At 38.5% G+C, this 26422-nt stretch overlaps 2 protein-coding genes across 2 annotated transcripts in view; one reads left to right on the forward strand and one right to left on the reverse strand.

Annotated features, from left to right (window-relative positions):
* Positions 1-12913, forward strand: part of klf12b (Kruppel like factor 12b) — a 57431-nt gene extending 44518 nt beyond the window's left edge. Inside the window, exons 5-6 of the mRNA XM_063005794.1 lie at positions 5746-5903; positions 6274-12913. Of these exons, the coding sequence (XP_062861864.1) occupies positions 5746-5903; positions 6274-6455 (340 nt within the window). The 3' untranslated portion in view covers positions 6456-12913. The remainder of the gene's footprint in view (positions 1-5745; positions 5904-6273) is intronic.
* Positions 12914-19479: 6566 nt separating this feature from the next.
* klf5b (Kruppel like factor 5b) lies at positions 19480-24012 on the reverse strand. The gene is made up of 3 exons (XM_063006500.1): positions 23217-24012; positions 21118-21177; positions 19480-19826 (listed from the first exon to the last, which is right to left on the reverse strand). The coding sequence occupies exons 1-3, from the start codon at positions 24010-24012 to the stop codon at positions 19648-19650; spliced, it is 1035 nt and encodes a 344-aa protein (XP_062862570.1). The 3' UTR covers positions 19480-19647.
* Between the last annotated feature and the right edge of the window lie 2410 nt (positions 24013-26422).

The raw sequence follows: 26422 nt of genomic DNA on the forward strand, positions 1-26422 counted from the left end.
AAACAGACCTTGCTCAAGGGTGAACAGTTGAAGCTGGCGGTTGTGGGGCTTCATCCCTTAACTTTTTTGATCAATAGTTCAGTACCTAAAAAAAAAAATAAGTTAACTATCAAATATAATTAACAAAAACAGCATAGTTCATGTAAAATAATCTGAATAAATAAAGTGCTTTAAACCTGTTTTTTTTTCTTTATCATCTTGCACTGATAGACCATTTGTTTTATGCAAGTAGGATTTATCAGTATTTCACTAATTAAGATGACTTTATTTTTACATTTCTTTTTATATCTGCTTTTTTCTACCTGGAAGATTAGGTCAAAGATTAGGCTTATTAGTTAGTTCAGCTGTTAAAATACTGGACTACAGATGTGAAGGTTGCTGGTTCAAGTGGCACCACTGCCAAACTGCCACTAATGCATCCCCGAGTAAGGCGCTCAACCCTCAATTGCTTGCATTGTGAAGACCCCATTGCTAAACGCCATAGACATAAAAGCTTGGGTTTAAGGCAATGCTACAAAAAGTGTTTCATGTTCATGATTACTTCCACTTGCATTCCCACTTTTCATCTCACTTGTTTACCACCTTTGCACAGGGCACCAAGCCCCAACTAGACACCACAGACATTATTTTCACACAAATGGACAACATTCTCCCTCATTCTCCCTTCTGCACTCACAAAAGGAAGAACCTGAATGCGGAACAAACGGAGTTTAAATATACAGGTTAATTACCTTCCCACAGGTGTTACCACTAGTCAATCCTCCAATTCATTCCCCATTCGCCTCCCTCTCGTTGCAACCTTGAGCTAAACCACACCCCACCTGTCACACATGCCATGTTTGTCCTCATATAACTTTGTATTTGCCATTTGAATAGCTAGTTAGAATTTCCTGCTTAAATAGCTCAGAACATCCTGAGATAATTTTTTAGACTGGATGAAGCATCAAACCTATCAATATTTCTATAATATTTAAATAATTAATTAAATTAATAATTAATTAATACATGACAAAAATCCAAGAGCCTTAACCATCTAGCAGCATTATGGTTCTAAAACTGAACATATTTCTATGGTAAGTGGGCTTTTTCACAGTTAAAAACTGCATAGTTACATGTTAAGCCCAACACTGTTGCTATTTGAGTTGTTTCTGAAAGACACTGGTTTATTACAACCTTTAAAAGTCCTTTTTGATCGTTTTGATTGAAAAACTCAGTTGAGACAAAGAAACAAAGACCGATTCAGACCTGTTTGACACAGATTGCAGCACCATTCCCACAAATGTTGGCTGTCCGCCACACAAAGCCATTAACACCATCATCAGTCTGGGCTTTGTAGATGTGGGGAAGGTGTCTGAGTCGGTCTGCTTAACATTATAGAAGTGATTCTTATGGTGTCCCCTGGAGCAAAGTCAGACTGTAAACATCCTGCAAGAGCTCACCACTAAAAATCTTTCCACTGTAAATTCTCACTGTCACTGCCTGACTTCCCTTAGTGCACAACACTTCTTCACGGGAGCTTCACAGGAGTTCATACTTCATTCTGTTACAGCTTCCTTCCTGTTCTACCGCTATTGGAATTCATTTAGACAAGAAAGGTTATCAATTAGAGTTGACTGATGGTCACAGAGCAAATATTAATATACAGTATATATATAAGGAAGGTTTTTGTTTCTGAAATGGAAGTGTAATTTAAGACAGTGTTTAAAACATATATTGCTATCCAGCTAGCAAAATGTTAGTGTCATTAAAAGGTCCTGCAAATATAATTTTAACATCATAATATCAGCACTCTCTAACAAAGCTTATTTTGTCTTTAATGTGTTCTGCACTATGCATGGCTTATAAAACAAGGATTGTGTTTGATAGTCTCATGCAGTTGTTGGGCCAAATCACAGAACCACACAACATAAAAAAAGCTCGACTTGTTTAGGCTAAGTAATGGGCTTTTCGACTCAGTCGAAAATTAGAATAACATTTAAAAAAGGAGAAAGTTAGATAGGAAGGGTTAAATATTATGGCATAGTAATTTTAGCCAGCAAAGAGGAAAAGTGGTTGCATGGCAGGGCTGCTATTTGGAAACCTTTTGTATTTAAGTATTGTATTTTGTATTTAATGCGTAGAGAAGTATAACTGGGGTAAGGAGAACAAAACCTGGACTCTTGAGCAATGGAACAATAATATGGTCTGATGAGTCAAATGCAACCATATTTCAGACTTATAAAAGCCATTTTAAAAAGCCAAAAGATGCCTTCAAGCCATAATCTCTGCTTAGGTATGGTGGGGAATGTATTAAAAATCGATTGATTTGTGTGGTTATAAAATATCTAACAAATATTAAACAGTTTTAAAAGACCTGGTGCCCCATAAAACAACTTTTTGTTGTTGACCAGGTGTCCATGCATGGTGATAAAGCTCCCATACAGAATGCCAGTATTATTCTGTTTGAGAGATTAAAACATTGTTTTATGGGAACTTTTTTATGTGAACATCTTTTTGAGAACTTCTGGAGCTCAGACAGTGCAGTGGATTTCACCTTCTTTATAGCTGTTCTGGATTTAAACTGTGGCTGGTACTTCTTATTAGCTTATTGAAATGAATACACCGACCAGGCATAATATGACCACCGTCCTAATATTGTGTTGGCCCCTCTTTTGCTGCCAAAACAGTCCTGCAACTGTGATGCACTGTGTATTCTGACACCTTTCTATCAGAACCAGCATTAAACTCTTCAGCAATCTGAGCTACAGTAGCTCGTCTGTTGGATCAGACCACATGGGCCAGCTTTCGCTCCCCATGTGCATCAGTGGGCCTTGGCTGCCCATGACCCTGTCGCCGGTTTACCACTGTTCCTTCCTTGGACCACTTTTGATAGATACTGACCACTGCAGACCGAGAACACCCCACAAGACATTGTGCCCATTTTTCCTGCTTCTAACACATCAACATTGAGGATAAAATGTTCACTTGCTGCCTAATATATCCCACCCACTGACAGATGCCGTGATGAAGAGATAATCAGTGTTATTCACTTCACCTGTCAGTGGTCACAATGTTATGCCTAGTCGGTGTATATTCTTACCCATTTCTGAAATCTTGGCCACCTTCTTTATATACCATATATATAGTTTTATATTTTACATTGTTTTGATAGTGGAACAAGATTCAACACTTCCTTCTAGGATATATTATACTACATTTTAAACTGGTAAAATGTGTTGCAGGATGGTTTAGGACCAAAGAAAACCTTTTTTCTGTCTCACTCTTCCTTCCTACTCTCCTAGCATTAATTGTTTTATTTTTATCAGGCTGTTTCTTCTGTCTCCCTCCATTCTGGGCAGGGCAGAGGGGAGCTGGAGTTCAGCTTCATTTCTGACACATTGGCTCATTTCCGCTAGGCCTCAGCCTGGCCACATTCCAACACCAACAGGTGACCCCTAGAGCAGGCTAGAAACAGGAAGTGGACTGCGTGTGGTGGAGGCAGTGGATGAGAAGTAATGTGTACCCCCCTCCTTTCCCCCTTCCACAATCTCTCTTGGCTGGCCAGGCCATGCCAATCTTCATGCATGGAGTGAAAGCGAGGAAGAATGGACAGCTACATTATTTTTTTTTTGCTTTTACAGTCCCCTTTGTACAGCTTTAATGCAAAGCTTTTATTCCACTTTTAATTCAATGTGACATAGCTCCGATCTGTGATCCTTTTGTGCTCGGCATACTGGCTGGTATACACCGCAACCCACGCAAGCCCTCAGCTACCATCTCTTATTGCGTGTTGAAAGCAGCCTGGCACTCTTCTATACTATCAGTATTCCATTACCCTAGAGCTATTTTACACACACACACACACACACACACACACACACACACACACACACACACACACACACACACACACACACACAGAGAGAGAGAGAGAGAGAGAGAGAGAGAGAGAGAGAGAGAGAGTAAAACACCCAGTTTTTATCCTTAAGAGATGTCAGGCCATAAATTATTGATTTGACATGAACAGTTAGACTAAAGCAGCATTCATGCAAACAGCACAGAAAACAAACAAAAAAGATCTGAACTCAGAACTTGGTGGTTGGTTTGAGAGAAAATGATCAGGCTTGCCTGTGTACAAGTTCAGCTTAGCTAAAATGTACCAGTGATAGAGCGCCATCCAGTGGTTCATCAAGAAAATGCTTTTTTGTTTAATTGAAAGCCACAGAGATAACAGCTAACTTTCTGGTTGCTAATCAGACTTTTAGGCTTGTATTTTTAAAACTGAAATGAACCACAACTACATTTAGAATGTTTATAAAAATCCATAATACACACAAACCTCTTATTCTTCAGAGATTTCTTCATTAGAGATTCTACATTGTTCTTCTTACTTGTGAGACCTCATCTGGTGATTTTCAGTTATGCAAACATTATTGACAAGTCATTTTCTGACTGCCTCCCAAACTGCACCTTGTTTGCCACATAGTGTTTAACCATACAATACATAATGCAATAGTAAAAAGTGCTGTGTGTTATTTGGGACACAGCCTCTCTTGACTGCAAGTGTTGAGCAAGTCGTAGCCTAGTGGTTAAAGTACTGAACTAGCATTAAGAAGGTCACTGGTTGTGGTTCAAGCCCCACCACTACCAGGTCGCTGCTGTTGGGCCCTTGAACAAGGCCCTTAACCCTCAATTGTTCAGACTGTATACTGTAATTGTAATGTAAGTCGCTTTGGATAAAGGTGTCTGCTAAATGGCAAAAATGTAAATGTTATTTAATTGCTGTCTTAATAAGGTAACATTGGCTTACAAAATTTAAACTGTGCTAGTTTCTCTTGTTGCCAAAATTTCCCAACCAGATTCTGTTGGCTTTGATATTTTTCTGTGACAAATCTGGCCCTGCTAGATTATTCTATGATATATCACTTGCACAGCCCTCTTTAGATCATGACCCAGTATTAGGTTCACAGCTGATTACTAAGTTCTGTGTTTTGGTCCATCGTGGTTCCTCTGCTCTGGCTCCAGGAGATCAGAAAGACAGGACACACACACACGTTGTCTGTTCTTAGCAGATCTAAATTTTATTTCAAAGACAAAGTGTAAATATGAAGTGGAATGTATGATGGGGTTGTGCAAACAAAATAAAAACTTCAGTTTCAACAGATAAAACAGCACAAAAACAACTCCATATGGTGTAAACAAGTGGGATGCACTGTGAGACTGTGTGAGTGTCTGGTGAAACTGTCACGAATGTGTGCAGTACAGAACGTTCTAGAATGTCAAGGGTTTAATGCACTATGCTACCTCCACCATGCTTTACAACTAAGCTGCAGGTTTGGGTATAGCATTGTAAAACGTGAGCACCCTATTTCACTTTGTTTTTGCATGTGAAAATAAAAACATATCAATTTTTAAATCGTTAAAATACTAATGTGACATGGGGTGTTGACTGCGTCATAACAGGGGCCTGTGTAACCTCTCATCTGAGTAAATACTAGGAATGAACCCAATTGCATGAGATTTAACCAATACAGAACATTACTGTAGCTTAAACACAGGCAAAAATAAATTAAAGGACAATTCACATTGCTTGAATAACTTGATAAATAAACCAAATCAAACTAAAGCCTAACCTAAAGCAAAACAGTAGAGTGGAAAAGTCAGACAGACAACCACAAGAATAGAACAGAAACTCTGCCTATAGGTCTGCATATAGCATTAAATTAGTTTCTGTACAAGCCTTGATTGTTTATTTTTATGCCACAGTTCCATGTCACCATTCAGTATTGAGAGCCTGAGACGGCCACGGCGATCCGAGTCTCCAGATTCAAAGAAGAGGCGCATCCACAGGTGTGATTTTGAGGGCTGCAATAAGGTTTACACCAAGAGCTCCCACCTGAAAGCACATCGGAGGACACACACAGGTCAGTCACATGAAAATGCATGTGATAATTTCTACTATTATTTAGACCTTGTTTGACATGGTCACTTATTGCTAAGCAACACATGATTTAGTTGTTTATGCAGGTGATGTGTTTCAATTTTATAGCATGTGCATGTAGGGGTGGGTAATATTGCCACATATTTGGTGGCTATGGTTTGGTTAATACAGCTAACCTTATTACTGTGATATAAAATTACATATACGATTAAACCCACCCAAATTAGCAGGGTATGCTATGTGGTTTCTTAAAATACAGCTATTAAACATGCCAAAATGTCTGCTGTTTAAAAATAATTTGGCATATATGGAGAAAATGCTGTATTTAAATATGGTCTAATCTTTTTATGCAGGTGAGAAGCCGTACAAGTGCACCTGGGACGGCTGCACGTGGAAGTTTGCTCGCTCAGATGAGTTGACGCGGCATTATCGGAAACATACAGGTGTGAAGCCCTTCAAGTGTACGGACTGCGACCGCAGCTTCTCACGCTCGGACCACCTGGCCCTGCATCGGCGCAGACACATGCTGGTCTGAGTGACGACCACCTTATATACTCTCTCACCCATTCACACCATGTGCACATATATGCTGGGGGAGCTGGGTCTTCCCCTTGTGCTTGTTCAGCTGGGCTGGACAAAGTTGTATTCACTTTGGGCCTAGGGAAAGAAATAAGGAAAGTTTAAAGGACGCACAGTGGACCTAAAGTGTTGATAGAGCCTAACAGGGTCTGTCTGAGGATTGAACAGGATTGCTCTTCAGGCTTTGGCTGATGGTGGAGATGGTCTGAAGCCCATTTGTCAGGTCGTCTGTACAGTCTTTCCATCATTGTTTTGTTTTGTTTTCATTTGAAACATTTGCTTCATTTTGTCCTTGACAAAAATGTGAAGAAGTGGAGAACTGAACGGAGCATACACACCTTCAACATTAATGATAATCTAGACTTGAAAGTGGAGCAGGTCTGGTCAAGTTACCTGCTTTCTCGAAAAAAGAAATGTTTTGTCTTCTTACATAAGCACACCTGATCAGGGTAAGGATTCAGTTCCTGGCATTAGAGAAGAGACCCAGAGTCATTGATGGTTGGATATCATTCACAACATGTATGTAGTACCATTTTGGGGATGATTTCACACTAAAACTGGGTTATAAAGCACAGGTCTTTGGGGTACACATAGCTTTAACAATAATTAAACAGGCCATAAACTGTTAATGTTGCATTGTTTATTAATTCAGCCAGATGAGCAAGTGCAGTTCTACACAATTCCAACAATTCCAAACAGTGAAATGACAAAGCATCTATCCTAAACAATGTAAAGCTTGGACAAAACCCTGACCACAACTGATTTTAACTGGATAACATAAAGTTCAATAATGTGGTCAGATTTCTGTGTTCCTGAAATATGACAAAAGAGCAATACATTAACTAACGAGTGACAGGACAAAGACATGGTCTCATGCAGCCCCCTACTTCACAGACGGAGGGCTTTCAAATTGTGAACAGATCTTGGATTTCTACCAGTGCCACTTGTTTTTTCTATCCTACAGAATTTTGTATCTTTCAAATAAATTCATAGCTCTACATTTCGGTTGTTCAGAAAAAATTCTATTTTTGCATTTTACTCCCAGTCTAGCTGCTTGCACCACCCCCGCACTGACCACACTAGTCTAGTCTAGTCCCGTACGGCACACCTTCAGTCGTGTCATGCTTTTGTTTTGCCTGCCATGGGCGCAGTCTAATAGAACCTCATTGCACTGCAGTCACATTATTGCCCATTTGCAGCAGCAGTGAGAAACTTTGTCAACCCTTATCCCTCAGACACAGCCTGTTGGGGTGTGCCTGTTAGATGCCTGGCCACATTGACAGCACAATTGAGATTCAAACTTGAGCCTTTGAGATCTCAGTGGTGGCGGGCAAGCACTACAGCTCCTCCACCACCTGAGGAGCAAAAGAAGTTAGACTTGACTGTTTTGTTTTGTGCTTTGGCGTAAACCCTCATGCACCCTACAGATCATGTACACTATCTCCATGGGACATTTAAGTAAACTTTTTTTTTATTTAAAGTACCCTTAAACTAAATAGCATTTGTTAGCATCACATGTAAACACGAGTAGAGTTTCAGAATAAAAGTCTTAAACTGTATTGATATATCATTACTGATTTCTGCAATTAGTCAATCTTTTAAATGTACATTTATATTTACAGTAGGCAGTCCCTTTTATTTAGAGTGACTAACAGAAGGGCTGTGTCTCAAACAACATACACCTGTACTAAATAGTATGTGATTTAGGATGCAGCCTTTTGTTTTAATTATCCAAATAGCAGGTCAGCTGACAAGATTCCCAGCAAATAAACTGTGGACAGCAAATCCTATTTAATAACTAAGATGGGGCCTGTATGAACATTGATAAATTGAGCCCAGTTGGGTGCTGACTATATGCAATGCAGGTCCATAAGACCCATTAATGGTCCTAATGGTGTTTGGTCATCTTACAGATAGACTGGCAAACCAGACCAGTTACTTGTGTAGTTGCTTGTGTAGGGTCAACACTAAAAGACCAATGATTAGCCAATAAACAATTGTAGGCCCCTCAGTCCTTGATTTAAGTATTTGACCTTTAAAATATACAAATTTACAAATATACCACAATAACCCATTATTTAATCTAGCACTCCTACAGCTAGCTGCTAATAAAATAGCTTGCAAGATTCCAGAGACCTTCCTGTACTCTAAAACCCTAAATATTGGATGTAGTTATAGTAAAGTCATGAAGCATATACAGTAACGTCATTGTTTAAGCTAAAAGTCAAGCTTCTTAAATTGTTTATTACTTAAAATACAAGACACATCTCTGATTTAAAAGGAACAATTCACAGACCTCCCCAAATGCTAATCTACATTATTGTTATCAGCCATAAAACATTTACTATTAAAAAATCCAGTTTAGGGGTACTTTGAATGAAGTAAATAAAGCTTTATTGGATTGTGTGCCACACAGCAACATGGGCTTCGAAAATCTGGGTTCAAACCTTGCCTACGTTCATAGTCTGTAGGAGTTTTGCATGTTGTCTGCATGGGTACTCTGTTTACTCTGGTTCCCTCTTACCTCCCAAAACATGCAGAAGGTAAACTGGCTGCTGTTTATTTCCCCTAGTTGTAAATAAGTGGTGCTTTTGATGGATTGGTGTACAATCCTGGTTGTATCCCTGTCCTAATACAGTGCTTCTGGGTGTCGCTGGAACATGACCATGAGGAGCAGTTCAATATTTGGGTTACTTGTATGAATACAAAGACTCCACTAGATGGAGTAAATAGACTAAGTTAGAAATAATAAAAGTCAGTAAAGACATTAAAGACAATTTATGACTTTTTTTTAAGGTTTTATACATATACAATATACACATTGTTTCATTGGTCTGCTTGTGAGTATTCAGAGACATAAACAGGAAGTAGATTAGCATTTATAACGAACTGCTAGTGGGTGTCTCGTCTTTGATTGCCTTAGATAAATATTAGAGGACGAGAATATCAAGAATATCACAGTTTTGCTTAATAATCCCAAACAGAGCCTTTTTATATACAGTGTTACAGTCTCTATTGTACATCAGAACTGTTGTCAGATTATAGATGCTAAAGAGTAGCTTCTGATTACAGTTTTATTTAAGTTACTCTGAAGCTCTCTGCTGCTCTCAATGATGCACTTTCAAATGGCCAGTACAAGCCTCAGTGATACAACATACATACACACAGATAGTTGAATTTAACAGCTTACATACACTTATAAAAGACACATATGTCATGGCAGTCTAAGGAATTCAATGATTTCCTTAACTGTTCTTCTTTTGTTCTATTGTGGGTCTAGAAAATATGAGAAAATCTACAGTTAAAAATATATCAGAAGTTGTAGGAACACATGTGATACTGTCTACAGTCAAGTCAGCTTCATAGCAATGAAATCAGAAGCTGCTAGTTTGGTTTTAATCAGCAACAAACTTCAGTCGAACTTTAAGGTGGTAATTTTAGAACAGATTCCTTCTTTCTCACACAGCAGCCACTGTAACCATGGGGATGTAAAGCTTGCTTGACTGTGTGCAGTGTCAGATATCTTCCAACACCTTTTTTAACAGCCTTCCTAATTTGATCTTAGCATAAGTTTATTGGGTAACAATTTAGATTGTGTTTCAGACCTTGGCAAAGTGTTCAGTTTACTTTGTACAACTGTTTGGGACTTAAAGTTGCCTAGGAATTGCCAGCTATTTTTATTTGTAGCTCAGGCATATGGGTGTGGTCCATCTAGCCCTTTGCTAGACAGTAAACAGATTTTGTACCCAACAGATTTTGTCGTATTTTCAGAAGATCCTCAATGTACAAATGACGTATACTTAACATATATGGATTAAAAAAAAAAAAAAAAGAACAGAGATTATTAAAATTCCATGACAACTATGATATTTTAAGGGGATGCAAAATTGACTTAAGCTGTACACACATTCAGACAGACATTTTTCTCATAACACACTGCTGTTCGAATTCCCACATCGGCATCATCTTTACAATAATAATAACAGGTCATAATAAACAGAAATGCAGTTAAATGCAGTTTTGTGAAATGATGTAAAAGAAATGTGTTCTTTAGAAAAGTAACATGACCATCAAGTCCAAACTTTTCTATTTTCTGTTTTAAAGTATTACGTTAAAGTACTATTTCTTTTTGTTTGTGTGTATCTATTTGTCTATCCTGTGGTATATGAGCTCAAAAGCATATCATCTGCACCTTGTCTTTATGAAATACTTTACTTATACATAACATTAATCACCAGTGTATTATTCATACTGTATTTTTGAGAAATCTCTGCAGTGTGGTGCACTTCATCTGCATATTGCTATTTTATGTAGAAAAATATTTTAAAATGTTGTAATATATGTGAAAGTAAAAGTTATTACTCAAGTTTTACAGGCTGTAAATACATATCGAGTATAGGGCTTTGTACTGGTTGTTTTGATACGAGGAATTAACTTTATACAAATTCAGACGTTTCATTAACCTACTGGTACACAGTGTGCAACAAGGCTGTGTATGCCAAAAAATAATAATTTTGTCATTTTGAATGCTTATGTCCTTTATAATTAATGTAATTAAATGATCTAATGAAATGTACTGCACACACAGTGTTTAGAAGCAGCTGCCTCAGCCAAGGCCATGCTTATGCATTGATTTGCAGTCGTCTCATACATGTGGGGCTGTCACAGTTATCAAATTACCATGAAAGTGTTGTTTATTATAAATTATTCTGTAATGATTGCATAGGTGCTGACATGACCTGGTTATTGATTTGATCAGCATTTTTTGACCATTAAAACAATTACACAGTGTAGACAACACACAGAGAGGGCATACAATAATATAAAATACTACCTTAATGAATGTCAAGCTATTTTACAAGGATGTATGGTAAACATTTGCATATACATCTGATAAACAGATGTATGTAGTGTCTATGCTCTACAGTGAACAATCTGCCAGTATGTAATGACTACCGTGATAGCAAACAATTAAAACCAAGACAGCCCTACTGACAATAAAAAAAGAAATAAAAGAGCAACCCAGTCAGATGAATGTTCCTTTTTAAACGGTATTTAAAAGCCAACGGTATTACTTATTTCTTTTATTCTTACTTTCTTTCTTTGTTTTTCTTTCTTTCTTATATTAAACTGTATTTGGCATTATTTCAACTTTCTCTGTTCTGTACTTGGATCTTTCCTTACCAGAAAAAAGCTTACTTGGTGTTATACAGATTTGACCCCCATCTACTCTGTTGACACATTTTATGGTGTCTGACACAACACTAATAGTCATAAAGTATGGTACCATCATGCCTGTGATTTTTCACATTCCTTGCTTGACTCAGCTGTGTTAGTTTGGATATCAGTATCAGATGAGTAGATTTTTGGACATTTTATATGATTATCATATCAACAAAGACAAAGAAACGATTTACGCTTACGAAAGCTTTTAATAATCAGAGTATCTGAGAACTTTTGAAAAGTTTGGTTCAGCTTTGGTTCGTAATAAAACTGATGCTCTTTTTAACTGCACTGTAATAAATGAAGGGAGCATTCAACCAGTGTTTTTTTTAAAAGAAGTATTACTACCTGCTTTGGCATTCTTACATTTTTTGTCGCATAATTTTGTAACGGTGAACAGGGTCAAAGTTATGCAATAATAACAATGAGTGCCTAATTTACTATATAGTACAATGCAGAAGTGCATACTGAAAGGTAACCACAATGCCATAACCATAGAGAAACATCCAAAACCAATAAACCTGAACACAAAATAAAATAAGAATCCTGTTAGTAATGCACTGAGCCTTATGGGTTGTATGAAGACAACATGTTTAATCTAAGCTGTGACGAGCCACTTGTTGGTTTGCAATGCTGTACGTCTTCTGTGGAAGATTTGAACAGCTATACTTTCACAGTGTCCACAGTATCAACCTGCGTATTTACAGCCTAACAGACGACATTGCTTTGATATTTCCTCTGTAAGTGTTTGATTCTGATTTGTATTCAACCTGTTCTGTACAGTATCGCCTCTGTTTCAATATCTTTTCTCTACAATCTAAATATTTACTTCAATGCCTTTGGTTCTGTGAGTATGGTTCTTGTAATTTATGTAAAGTGTATTTGTATTGTAAATATATATTTCAGAGCTTTTCATTTTACTGCAGATTTGTGACATTTTGCCCTGCTATGCTTCAAAGGAAATTCCCTCACACTGAATCCTACCAGAGGGTATTTTCATTTCAAACGTTCAAAAGTGTTTCTTCTTTATTTTCATTCTCTGGATGATGATTAAATATTCTGTGTTTTTTTCTCTGTAGTTTCATTTCTTTCCTAAAGAGAGCTGTGAATTAAAATAGAATTTTAACATGGTATTTGTATGATAATCTATTTGGAGGCATGGAAGTTAATAAAGTTGCATTTTTTATGGAACATGTTGGATTTAAAAGAGCTGATGGTGTCTGTTTAATGTAGAGGCTGTACTAAACTCATAAACTCAATAAAAAAATAACACTTTTATCATGAAACACCACCCGGAAATAATGGGTGCCAGGCCAGAGTACATCTTATCCTAGACAGGGTGCTAGTCCATTGCAGGGCAACACTAACCCACTCACTTATTCACACCTTGGGTAACTAAAAAACAGCCAATCTAGCAATTTCTGTGATTGACTTGCAACCTCTCTGGGATGTTTCCTGTCTTTTGCCAAATGAATAAGACCCACCGTGACCCTAAGTAAGAAAAAAAACAGTGGTAAAACAGACAATTCATGAATTAATGAAAGAATAAATGAATGAATGAATGAACTTTGATATTGTTCAACCTACAAATTGTTCCACAAAGCTGGAATTACATAGTTCATTTTATACCTGTTAGCAATGGATGTTTCCAAAACATCCAGATTTGGACACCACTTTATAATTTTAATGACCTCAGTAAATGCGTAGAGCAGTATAGTCTGATGACATTACCTTGCTTTGTTACAAAGGCTGACCTCAGGAAACATAAAAATGTTTGACCCTAAAACAGGATAAGGCTGCACCACATACAATACAGTACAACCACACCCAATTTAATCTGTACTGTATTTGAAATACATGTGAAAGTAATCTGTGAATCAAACAGTCTGTAACACCGACAGAAGAAATAAGCCCAAATTCTATGAACTTCAGTGCACTGAAATAAACAACACAGGAGCAAGATGTACTTTCTGCTATTGTTCTGTTCAATGGAAAAAGCTAAATTACCAGCAGTAAAAAAGGCTGTAATTATAAAGGTGAAGCTAGGTCTGAACCAGTTAGTCTACATGCGTACATAAGAATTATAATAGTGTGAATCACTTTCAGTCCTTGCCAGAACATTTTTATGGCTGAGGCAATACAAGCTTGTTTGTTTAATACACCCCTAAATGCATTAAAGCTCTTCTTCTACCTATTGGGATTAAAACCAGCAGCCATGGTGAACTGATGACCTACCTGCCACTTCTCACTAGCTTGTAGCTCTTCTCATTGAGGTGCAATGTGACTGTTGAGCTTTACTTTTAGACTGACTCATCACATTTGCCCATCTGCTTCTTACTGTCTAATTAAAACCAACATGCCAGCCATAAAAAATCTGATGTGGCAACACACACTCACAACAAACAATAATTTATTCAGCAGTTATTTCATCCACAATGCCTTAGAGGAAGGGTTTCTTGATATATAATTTTTCAAATATTTAACACATTTGGTAACTTAAATAATCAGTCATCCTTAAGGAGCCACTTTATTTTGGATCAAGGTCATGGTGGATTAGGACTCTAATTTGGCATCGGTCTATTGCAAGAAATAAAACATTATAACAATGCAGACGTAGAAAGCAGTAATTAGAGGTAAAAATCCAACCCTGGTCATCAGGACCCTGGTGCTTTAGGCTGCACACCAAATTTATTTATTTATTAATGTTCACTTGTTTCATCCGGGCGGCACGGTGGCTAAGCGGGTAGCATTGTCGCCTCACAGCAAGAAGTTCCTGGGTTCGATCTCCAGGTGGGGCGGTCTGGGTCCTTTCTGTCTGGAGTTTGCATGTTCTCCCCGTGCCTGCATGGGTTTCCTCTGGGTGCTCCGGTTTCCTCCCACAGTCTAGAGGCATGGAAGTGAGGTAAATTGGAGGTACTAAATTGTCCATGACTGTGTTCGATATAACCTTGTGAACTGATGAATCTTGTGTAATGAGTAACTACCGTTCCTGTCATGAATGTAACCAAAAGTGTAAATATTTAAATATTTGTAACAGTATTTAATACAACCAATTGCAGAGCTATCTTTCTGTAGGTTTATACAAGACAGATCACTGGTCCTAACAATTAAATGTACCATACATATCCAAAACTATGTAAACACCCCTGTTTGACCATCAGGCATTAACTCACAAATGCTTTTTTAACTTAAGTTCCTAAAAACACCTTTAGGAGTCAGAAGAGTGGAGACTGTTACAGTAAACGGGGTGAGAGGAATGTAAATATGATGATGTTTTTAAAGACATGTCAAGACTGTTTACACCCATGTTTACTGTTATATTCCAAAAATTACAGGTTTGTAGTGGTAATTTAAACAACACTAAAAGAACTCTACCAATAATATTAGTAAAGTACACCTATAGTGCTATAATTGTGCCACACCTACTATCATTCAGCTATGTGGTGAAATGGCACTAGGTGTGGTTAGATACAAACCAAAGCACAATGGCACACAGTAGCAGGACTTGCCAGTTTAACTTGTAAAGCAAGGGAGGAACTGCAGACTATATACAGATGCAGTGATTTATACATGATACACAAAATGATTGTACATGAACAAATAAAGCGTGAATCAACAATCAGGCATGACATCTGATTCTTAAATGGTGTCCAAACCCAAATGTATCAAAGCCTGTCCTACGCAGTAGCCGTAAAAGTGCCTTTTACTTTCTAATTGCCTTGGGAACATCTCCACACCTTAATCTTCATCTACTGTTTACTTCATTCAAGTCTCAAACTCTTTAACACCTTCTTGCACCTTCAGCATAACCATGATTGTTACTTGTCACATAAAATATTTTATTTTATTTATTTATAGCCTACAAATATAAATTTTCTATGATTTTTTTCTATTTTAATTATTTTTTGTTTTGTTTTTGCTTACAGTATATAAATATACAATATATAAAAACCCCATTACTTTAGCAGACTTTACTGTTTATTAATTATTATTAATGGATACAGTGGGGCCAAAAAGTATTTAGTCAGCCACTGATTGTGCAAGTTCTCCTACTTAGAAAGATGAGAGAGGTCTGTAATTTTCATCATAGGTACACTTCAACTATGAGAGACAAAATCCAGGAAATCACATTGTAGGATTTTTAAAGAATTTATCTGTAAATTATGGTGGAAAATAAGTATTTGGTCAATAACAAAAGTTCAACTCAATACTTTGTAACATAACCTTTGTTGGCAATGACGGAGGTCAAACGTTTCCTGTAAGTCTTCACCAGGTTTGCACACACTGTAGCTGGTATTTTGGCCCATTCCTCCATGCAGATCTCCTCTAGAGCAGTGATGTTTTGGGGCTGTCGCTGGGCAACACGGACTCCACAAATTTTCTATGGGGTTGAGGTCTGGAGCCACTCCAGGACCTTGAAATGCTTTTTACGGAGCCACTCCTTCGTTGCCCGAGCGGTGTGTTTGGGATCATTGTCATGCTGGAAGACCCAGCCACGTTCCATCTTCAATGCTCTCACTGATGGAAGGAGGTTTTGGCTTAAAATCTCACGATACATGGCCCCGTTCATTCTTCCCTTAACACGGATCAGTCGTCCTGTCCCCTTTGCAGAAAAACAGCCCCAAAGCATGATGTTTCCACCCCCATGCTTCACAGTAGGTATGGTGTTCTTGGGATGCAACTCAGCATTCTTCTTCCTCCAAACACGACGAGTTGAGTTTTTACCAAAAATTTCCATTTTGGTTTCATCTGACCACATGATATTCTCCCAATCCTCTTCTGGATCATCCATATGCTCTCTGGCAAACTTCAGACGGGCCTGGACATGTACTGGCTTAAGCAGGGGGACACGCCTGGCACTGCAGGATTTGAGTCCCTCTCGGCGTAGTGTGTTACTGATGGTAGCCTTTGTTACTTTGGTCCCAGCTCTCTGGAGGTCATTCATCAGGTCCCTCCGTGTAGTTCTGGGATTTTTGCTCACCGTTCTCATGATCATTTTGACCCCACGGGATGAGATCTTGCGTGGGGACCCAGATCGAGGGAGATTTTCAATGGTCTTGTATGTCTTTCATTTTCTTACAATTGCTCCCACAGTTGATTTATTCACACCAACCTGCTTGCCTATTGTAGATTCACTCTTCCCAGCCTGGTGCAGGTCTACAATTTTCTTCCTGGTGTCCTTCGACAGCTCTTTGGTCTTGGCCATGGTTGAGTTTGGAGTCTGACTGTTTGAGGCTGTGGACAGGTGTCTTTTATACAGATAATGAGGTCAAACAGGTGCCATTAATACAGGTAATGAGTGGAGGACAGAAGAGCTTCTTAAAAAAGAAGTTACAGGTCTGTGAGAGCCAGAAATCTTGCTTGTTTGTGGGTGACCAAATACTTTTTTTCCACCATAATCTACAAATAAATTCTTTAAAAATCCTACAATGTGATTTCTTGGATTTTTTTTCCTCATTTTGTCTCTCATAGTTGAAGTGTACCTATGATGAAAATTACAGACCTCTCTCATCTTTCTAAGTAGGAGAACTTGCACAATCAGTGGCTGACTAAATACTTTTTGGCCCCACTGTATATTTTTCTTAATGATTATCTGTTCTCTGCACAGGACTTTTGGAGCTTGTTTAGACTGACCATTAAGTTATTCCTTTTGTGGGTCATAGTAGACCTATCACAATTTGAATGAATTTCTCATAGTCTGGACATTTGTGTACCTTTCCAGACTATTAGAAATCCATTCAAATTGCGACAAGTGGGCTCCAGTTGAGTTCTAGACACATCTGAAGATTAATTCAAGCAAACAGGATTCACCTGACCACTATTTGTTTTTCTATTTTTTTAAATTTATGCATTTTCTCCCAATTTAGCATAGTCAATTTGTCTTCTGCTGCTGGGGGATACCTGATTGCAGTCGAGGTGGGTAAATCGCTGCTCACGCCTCCTCCGACCCGCACGCAGCCCTTAGTGGAACCCTGACTCACCCATGCATTCTGCACAGGCAGAATCTATCTATCTGATAATCAGGGTCCCTACACAGCGTTTGAAGACCCCCCTCACTTACTCCAATCATCCCACCCTGCAGGCACTGCCAATTATGCCCGCTAAGAGTTCAGAATCTCGGCGCTGGTGTGCTAGCGGAATATCCCGCTGGGCGCCCTGACCACTATTTGGAGTGCTTAGCAAACGTTTTCTAGTTTATTTTCAAATAAAACTTTAAAAACATGTTTTCACTTTGCAATTTCAACTCATAATTTTACACTTAATTACAATAACAATTATATTCAGAATCATTCAGAATTAAATACCCCCAATTTATTGATGGGCAAACAATAAGATTTTAAATAAAAAAAATCTGGCTTTGAACCAGTATATTATCAGTAATTCATTTATAAAAGACACACATGTTGTATTATACAGTAGCAATTGTTTTATGTAGGTAACATTAGCACATTGCTAACAGAATTGTAGCAGATAGCTGTTATTATTACAGTTGCACCATCTTTATTAATAGCTGAAAAAGAAAAGTCTAAAACATTCAAGTTTTGTGATGCCATTTAGTACACACAACACTGCATACACTTACATCCAAACCCTCACATAATTCTCATTTCAAACTGATTAAACATAAAAAACATTTTAACAATATAAACCATTATTCCCATAGCTTTACTGTTTTCTCCCAATCTGATGTATGATGTATGCAGATTTTCTCCCAATCTGCATACATCTGCATAGAGAAAAAATAAAAGTATAAAAACATCTGCATAGAGAAAAAATAAAAGTATAAAAACATTTATCTTAACAAAATAAATAAGACTGAATGAATTACAATATATACAAAGCTTTCAATATCCCAAATAAAATATTCCAGATTAAATATTTCTTTCTACATTGTGCTTTTATTACAATTACAATTTTACCCACAAAAAAGAAAAGCTTTCCCTTAACCCTCGATGTACATATATCAACTGGTTATATAAAAATAATAATTAAAAAAATTACATTTGTGGTAGTTTTAGAGATTCTGGAGTGTTTTATTAAAGACATTACACTGTTTTACATACTACAGTACATAGACTACCTTTCATCTGATAGACCATGTAAATTAATGGCTTATGCAGGAGCATTGATTCCTGGGAGCGGTGTTCAAGCCATAGTTAATACAGATTACATTAGTAGTCAGGTTGTTTTACATTTACATTTACATTTTCGGCATTTAGCAGACGCCTTTATCCAAAGCGACTTACAGTAGTGTGACAGTATACAGTCTAAGCAATTCAGCATTAAGGGCCCTGCTCAAGGGCCCAACTGCAGCAACCTGGCAGTGGTGGGGCTTGAACCAGCGACTTTTTAATTACTAGTCCAGCTTAACCACTAGGCTACAACTGCCCTTGTTTTCTTCTTATCTGAGAAATGGTTTTAAGGTTAATGCTGTATTTTTAGAGCTGTGACGTTTTCACAGCTTAAAATACACATACATGTTACTTTAATGTGGGTCTTTGGTATTTGAAATTCAATATTATCTTTACATAGTGCTTTACACAGAATTTATTTACATTTTTAAATGTAGTTGGTCTTTAAAAGGGGCTACTCATGTACTTATAATCTTGGATTGATCTCTTGTTTGTATGCTTTAAAATTCAGGACAAATGTGAAACTTCACAAGTAAGGTGCTGTAAATTCAGGAATATTTTAGCGTTTAAGATGATTACTACATCTCATAGAATAGAAAAGGCACATCATCAATAACACAATAAATAATACCTGATTAAAAAATCTTATTTTTTAGCTGTACCACATGGGCAACAGGTCTAGTGCAAACACAGTTGCTACGTATGCACATCATTAGCTGCCAAAACAAAAGCAATCCTACCACACCAAAGTTCTACACAGGAAGTCAGGATATGCAGTGTGGCTGTGGGCTTCTAGCTCTGGTGTCTCCTCATGTGCAGGGCCAGGTGATCAGATCGTGAAAAGCTACGGCTACAGACTAAGCAGTGGAAGGGTTTCACACCTGTGTGCTTTCTGTAGTGGCGGGTTAACTCATCGGAACGGGCAAAGCGCCAATCACAGCCCTCCCAGTTGCATTGGTACGGCTTCTCACCTGAAAGAAAGCACAAACATATACATTGAATGTGCATAGGAAAGGACAAGACTAACAGACATCTGTGTATAAGGTAATAGAATAAAGTAATAGTAGTTCTTGTAAAATTCAGAGCCATTTAAAAAAGACGTAATAAAATACATTGAACTTTAAAATAATGTACTATGGTAATACTGTTTCAGCCAGTAATGCTAATTGATTTAACCTACAGCTGCTCAGCTTGCCCAATCACTCATCTTACTAATTATAACAGTTTCTTACATCTTACATGCATGCTCATCATACTAAATCCTGACCAATTGCAGTATGTATTAGAGGGAATGTTATTACCATTTCATAAAAACAATAATGTTCAGACACTGTATGGATACTGTCAAAGCTATATGCACTTTATCACATCATGCGTCAGAGCTATTTAATGTTTAAACTTTAAGGTGGAACTCCTCAGCAGAATGAGCACATGATCGTTTTGTACTAAGTGCACCAAATGTGTATAATACTCAGTTAAAAAGCTAACAATAAAATATTCAGTGGAGTCAGAAATTATTCCCCTTGATTTGATATGATTTTGAATGATTGCAATTTTCAATGTTTACCCACTAATCTACACTTTTTTGCATAATGCAACCAATTGTGGCAACCGCTAGTTCACCAATGCTGAGATCTCAAGCTCTTGAGTTTGAATCTCAGTTCTGCTATCAGCTGGCCAAGCACCTACAGAGACATAATTGACTATGTCTGAGGGTGGGAGGACTGAATGGATTCCTCATTGCTGCTCCAAGTGTCACCTCTGCTGGCTGGTCAATGTTCTCCAGCACAAAGACAGGGAATAATGGAGATCAGTGTGTGACTCCTTAAAGGGGAAAATTGCATAAATAGAAAAAAGTGGCAGCCAACATCTTAATAATAAACACTAGGAGGCGCTCTACTTGTGTGTAAGGGCATGGCTTTGGAGGAAACACTAGAAAAATGACCTAAATTAGCTGCTAGAACTGTTAGCTTTGGCTAAAACAACTACCTTCCTCAAATGTTGCTGACATTTTCTTTAAAAACACAGTGAAAAAGAAGCCTGATGACTTAATTTTGGGGTGAAATAAATAAAACCAATATATGAATATTGAAAAATCTTTGAGAATTTAAAAATACGATTTGTCCTTTTTAAATGTTTGCTGTTTTTTAGACTTCCAGGGAACAATTAGTATGTAGCTGTATGCCAGAGGTGCACACTTGCCTTGAAATGTAAGTATACTTTTAAAGTAGAGATAAAGAATGTAGAAATAATAAATCTTACCTGTGTGAGTGCGGATGTGTGCCTTCAGGTGGGAGGACTTGGTGTAGACCTTCTTACAACCTGATGCAAAACGAAGTAATAAAAGTCAGCAGATGAAATATTTACAACAAACTTGTTCTGACTTGTTGCTCTCAGGTGATCATGATTTAGGTAGTGAAATCTGCTCACACTATAATGGTTCTATACTCTTCTCTAAGCCACTAATGATTTTTAGCAGAGGTTAGGGATTGTCATTCTATACTGATGTAACATTCTATCAAAAAGACGTCATGCTACAGTCACCACTTTACTGTGTGTATAACAAGACATAAAGCACTGATCATGATCTTGTAACGACAAGCTTTATTCTGATCAGGGCTGCGCTGGGTCCTGACCCACAAAGATACAACTTGGGCATGGACATGGGCAAACATTCAGAACTTTTGGGGTGATGTCAAAATCTAAATTACCAAAAGCCTGGTGTTGTGCAACCACCACTCTATCTGCTGTTTCCAAAATTTCACTTTTGGTTTTAGCTAAATCAGTTTTATAGATAAACATGTGGATGTTATGCAGGTGCACTTTATGAAAGCAATGACTCTTATCTTTGACATACTATATATGCAACCTAGTCAGCTTTTTATTTTTAGTTTTAATACACAGTATTTATCAAGTTTCTTTTTTTGCCACACTATATTCATACCATGATTTTCTTTTTGCCACACAAAAGCATAGTTTGCTTTGGCTTGAAGAGAAATTGATTGAATGAACCCAGTATCAGTTTCCTTTTTAAATATCATTGCTGCAACTTGTTTACTTTTCAGAGAACATTTTAGAATGATGTTATTTTGCAAGTTTGTGTGAATGTGTTGTCAAATGCTTCCACAGAGAGAAAACCACACTATTTAAGGGACAGTGGTAGCATAGTGGGTAGAGCTTTGGGCTATCAACCGGAAGATTGGTGGTTAAAATCCAGGCTCTGCTATGCAACCACTGTTGGGTCCAGCGGCGCCGTACGATGGCTGACCCTGTGCTCTGACTCCAGCTTCCAAACAAGCAGGGATATGCGAAGAAATAATTTAATTGTACAGTACATCTGTATATGTATATATGACATATAAAGGATATCTTATCTTATTGTTTATGCATGAGCATAAAGGGGGTGGCACGGTGGCTCAGTGGGTAGCACTGTAGCCTCACAGCAAGAGGGTACTGGATTCGATTCCCAGCTGAAGCGGTCCTATCCTATTCTGTGTGGGTTTCCTCTGGGAGCTCCAGTGTCCTCCCACAGTTTAAAGTCATGCAGTCAGGTTAATCAGAGCTTCTAAAGTTGCCCTGAATGTGTATTTGCCCTATGATGGACTGTCCGAAGTGTTTCCTACCTTTCGCCCAGTGAATCGGACCGTAAAACCAACAATGAATGAATAATTGAAGGAAGTAATAACCTGCTATCCCACCAAGACAGCACACAATGCCTATGCTCTCTTGGACTCCTGTTTACATGACAGTGCAAAGGCTTTACTTTACTGGGGATGTTGTAGCCTAGTGGTTAAGGTACTGGACTAGTAATCAGAAGGTTGCTGATTCAAGCTCCACCACAGCCAGGTTGCTGCTGTTGGGCCCTTGAGCAAGGCCCTTAACCCGCAATTGCTTAAGACTGTATACTTTCATAGTACTGTAAGTTGCTTTGGATAAAAGCGTCTGCTAAATGCTAAAAATGTAAATGTACTCAGAATCCCACCATTTTCAACAAAATACAATTACTGCTATACAAATAGAAACATAAACAAAAGAAAATGAAAGAATTTACACCTGATCTTCTTTTAATTTTAGTTTAATAGGCAATAAATGCTCACCTTTGCTTTGTGTTTGGTTTTAATAATTTAATAAAGTTTACTGTCATTTCTGAGGTGTGATGAGTCAAAATATATAGTAAAATATTAGTGAAACTAACAACTAATCTTTTTGCTCATAGCCATCTTTAGGTAAAATGTGTTGATTTCTTTTGAAATGAACTAATGGCGCAACTTTTCCACTGAAAGCCACAGAACTGGTTCTAGCACTTAGTTTTCTCCTCACACTTTCTTTAGATGTTTATCTGACAGCTTTTCATAGCTCACCTGGGACAGTGCAGTGATGTATCCTCCGCTTCTCTAGATCAGGATTGCTCCTGCGGTTATGCCTGGCAGGCACGGCTTGCATCTGAACTGGCACGGACGCTCCAGGGCCTAAAGCCGGCCCTGCAAGTTTAGATGCCATACTGGCAGTGTAGGAAGGAGGGGGAGACAGCTTTTGAAGTAGTGCTTTCCTCCTATCAGGGCTGCTGGGTTCAGAATTGGGAGGGGAGGGGGGAAGGTATATTGCATTCGACTGATGATGAGGTTGAACGTAGTGACCGGCGGAAGAAGATCCACTACTGTTCATGCCACACATCACTCTCCCTGAAATCTGTGGAGTGGATGAATGTACGTTGTTGAATGATGGCATGGATAAGCAAAGATTATTTTGTGGCTGGCTGAATGAGTGGGGACCCGGGGCTACAGAATCGATGTCTGAATTCAAAAGTTGGATTAAAGGAATGTCTTGAAAGTCAAGTGTCTCTTGTTTAATAATATGAGCTGTTCCGTTGGCTGGGTTAAAGTGATGTGCGTATTCATTTGATGGTTGCAGAGCTGCTGTAACTGTGCTCTGGCAGCTTGGGTATCCAAGTGTGTGCATGGGTTCTGGCTTAATTTGGGGTGCCACTGTAGACCTTGTCAGCCGGCAAGGACCAGTGTGCATGTAGGGGACGCTGGGCAGGAAGACGTTCATGTTGATGCTGTAAGGTGAGCCCTGGTCCATCGTCAGCAATCCATTCTGATTAAACTTCTTATGCTCTGGCAATGTCTGGAACTGAGGTGACAAGTATTTGTCCATCTAGCAGGAGAGAAAACACACTTAGTCATGCTTATGGTCTTAACAAAATGAATAACACACCATATCACCCAACACCCATATCACCCTTGGGAATGTAACAGTTCAACCTAATTTAATTAGTAAGCCAAATTAGCTGACTGAACCACATCTGTAAAATATAAATCTCACTTATCATGAAAGGTCCTTTTCCTTTCCTATTCATTAAATGTCTATTTTAACACCACTGGACAGGTCACCAGTCCATCACAGGCCAAACACACACACACATACACAATCACTCAGGGTAGGCAATTGTTTGTAGCTCCAATGAGCATGACTGAATGTCTTTGGACTTGTGGTAGAAAACCGGAGCACCCAGAGGAAACCCATCAGGCAATTGCTACCCACTGCGCCACCATGCCGCCCATTTAGTTACATTTAGTTTTTCTAATAATAGCCTAATAAAGATAAAAGATAATAGCCTAATAAGGATAAAATCTACTTATGCATAATATCTTATCCAAATCACAAACAGATTCCAGGAAAAACATCTAATGAGTTGCAAAGCCTCAGGTTGTAGTCAGGCAAAAAAGCACCATAGTGAGAGTTAGGGTCAGGGTGGCAACTGTGGTGAATTCATTTAATTCCATTTTCCTCAATTGTTTTATCCAGGTCAGGGTCACTGAGGGTCTGAGATTAACACCAAAGAGATTCGAATAGTGGGCTAGCAAACCTTTTAACTCTGTAAACCTTTTAAACATGAATAAACAAAGAATATATAATAATTTGACACCTAATTCAAAACCAGTGTACCCAGAAAATATATCTCTTTATGATTGTGTTTACAGTCCATTTGAGAATACATGAACATTAACTTGTTGATTTAACACAAAATTTAACACTAAAAAGGGTACACAGAAATCAACAACTGCTTTGATAGAATTCCACTAAAGAAAGTTTTTAATAGAAATTAGATTATTCATGTGGTGATTCAGGAGTCATTTTTAACTTTTACTTTTAATTAAACATCGAACATCTGAGTCTCTTAATGTAAATTACCTACATCCTGTTGAATTTGGATCGACATACAGTGTATCACAAAAGTGAGTACACCCCTCACATTTCTGCAGATATTTAAGTATATCTTTTCATGGGACAACACTGACAAAATGACACTTTGACACAATGAAAAGTAGTCTGTGTGCAGCTTATATAACAGTGTAAATTTATTCTTCCCTCAAAATAACTCAATATACAGCCATTAATGTCTAAACCACCGGCAACAAAAGTGAGTACACCCCTTAGTGAAAGTTCCTGAAGTGTCAATATTTTGTGTGGCCACCATTATTTCCCAGAACTGCCTTAACTCTCCTGGGCATGGAGTTTACCAGAGCTTCACAGGTTGCCACTGGAATGCTTTTCCACTCCTCCATGACGACATCACAGAGCTGGCGGATATTCGAGACTTTGCGCTCCTCCACCTTCCGCTTGAGGATGCCCCAAAGATGTTCTATTGGGTTTAGGTCTGGAGACATGCTTGGCCAGTCCATCACCTTTACCCTCAGCCTCTTCAATAAAGCAGTGGTCGTCTTAGAGGTGTGTTTGGGGTCATTATCATGCTGGAACACTGCCCTGCGACCCAGTTTCCGGAGGGAGGGGATCATGCTCTGCTTCAGTATTTCACAGTACATATTGGAGTTCATGTGTCCCTCAATGAAATGTAACTCCCCAACACCTGCTGCACTCATGCAGCCCCAGACCATGGCATTCCCACCACCATGCTTGACTGTAGGCATGACACACTTATCTTTGTACTCCTCACCTGATTGCCGCCACACATGCTTGAGACCATCTGAACCAAACAAATTAATCTTGGTCTCATCAGACCATAGGACATGGTTCCAGTAATCCATGTCCTTTGTTGACATGTCTTCAGCAAACTGTTTGCGGGCTTTCTTGTGTAGAGACTTCAGAAGAGGCTTCCTTCTGGGGTGACAGCCATGCAGACCAATTTGATGTAGTGTGCGGCGTATGGTCTGAGCACTGACAGGCTGACCCCCCGCCTTTTCAATCTCTGCAGCAATGCTGACAGCACTCCTGCGCCTATCTTTCAAAGACAGCAGTTGGATGTGACGCTGAGCACGTGCACTCAGCTTCTTTGGACGACCAACGCGAGGTCTGTTCTGAGTGGACCCTGCTCTTTTAAAACGCTGGATGATCTTGGCCACTGTGCTGCAGCTCAGTTTCAGGGTGTTGGCAATCTTCTTGTAGCCTTGGCCATCTTCATGTAGCGCAACAATTCGTCTTTTAAGATCCTCAGAGAGTTCTTTGCCATGAGGTGCCATGTTGGAACTTTCAGTGACCAGTATGAGAGAGTGTGAGAGCTGTACTACTAAATTGAACACACCTGCTCCCTATGCACACCTGAGAC

This window comes from Trichomycterus rosablanca, chromosome 12 (genome assembly GCF_030014385.1).
Source record: "Trichomycterus rosablanca isolate fTriRos1 chromosome 12, fTriRos1.hap1, whole genome shotgun sequence".
NCBI lineage: Eukaryota > Metazoa > Chordata > Actinopteri > Siluriformes > Trichomycteridae > Trichomycterus > Trichomycterus rosablanca.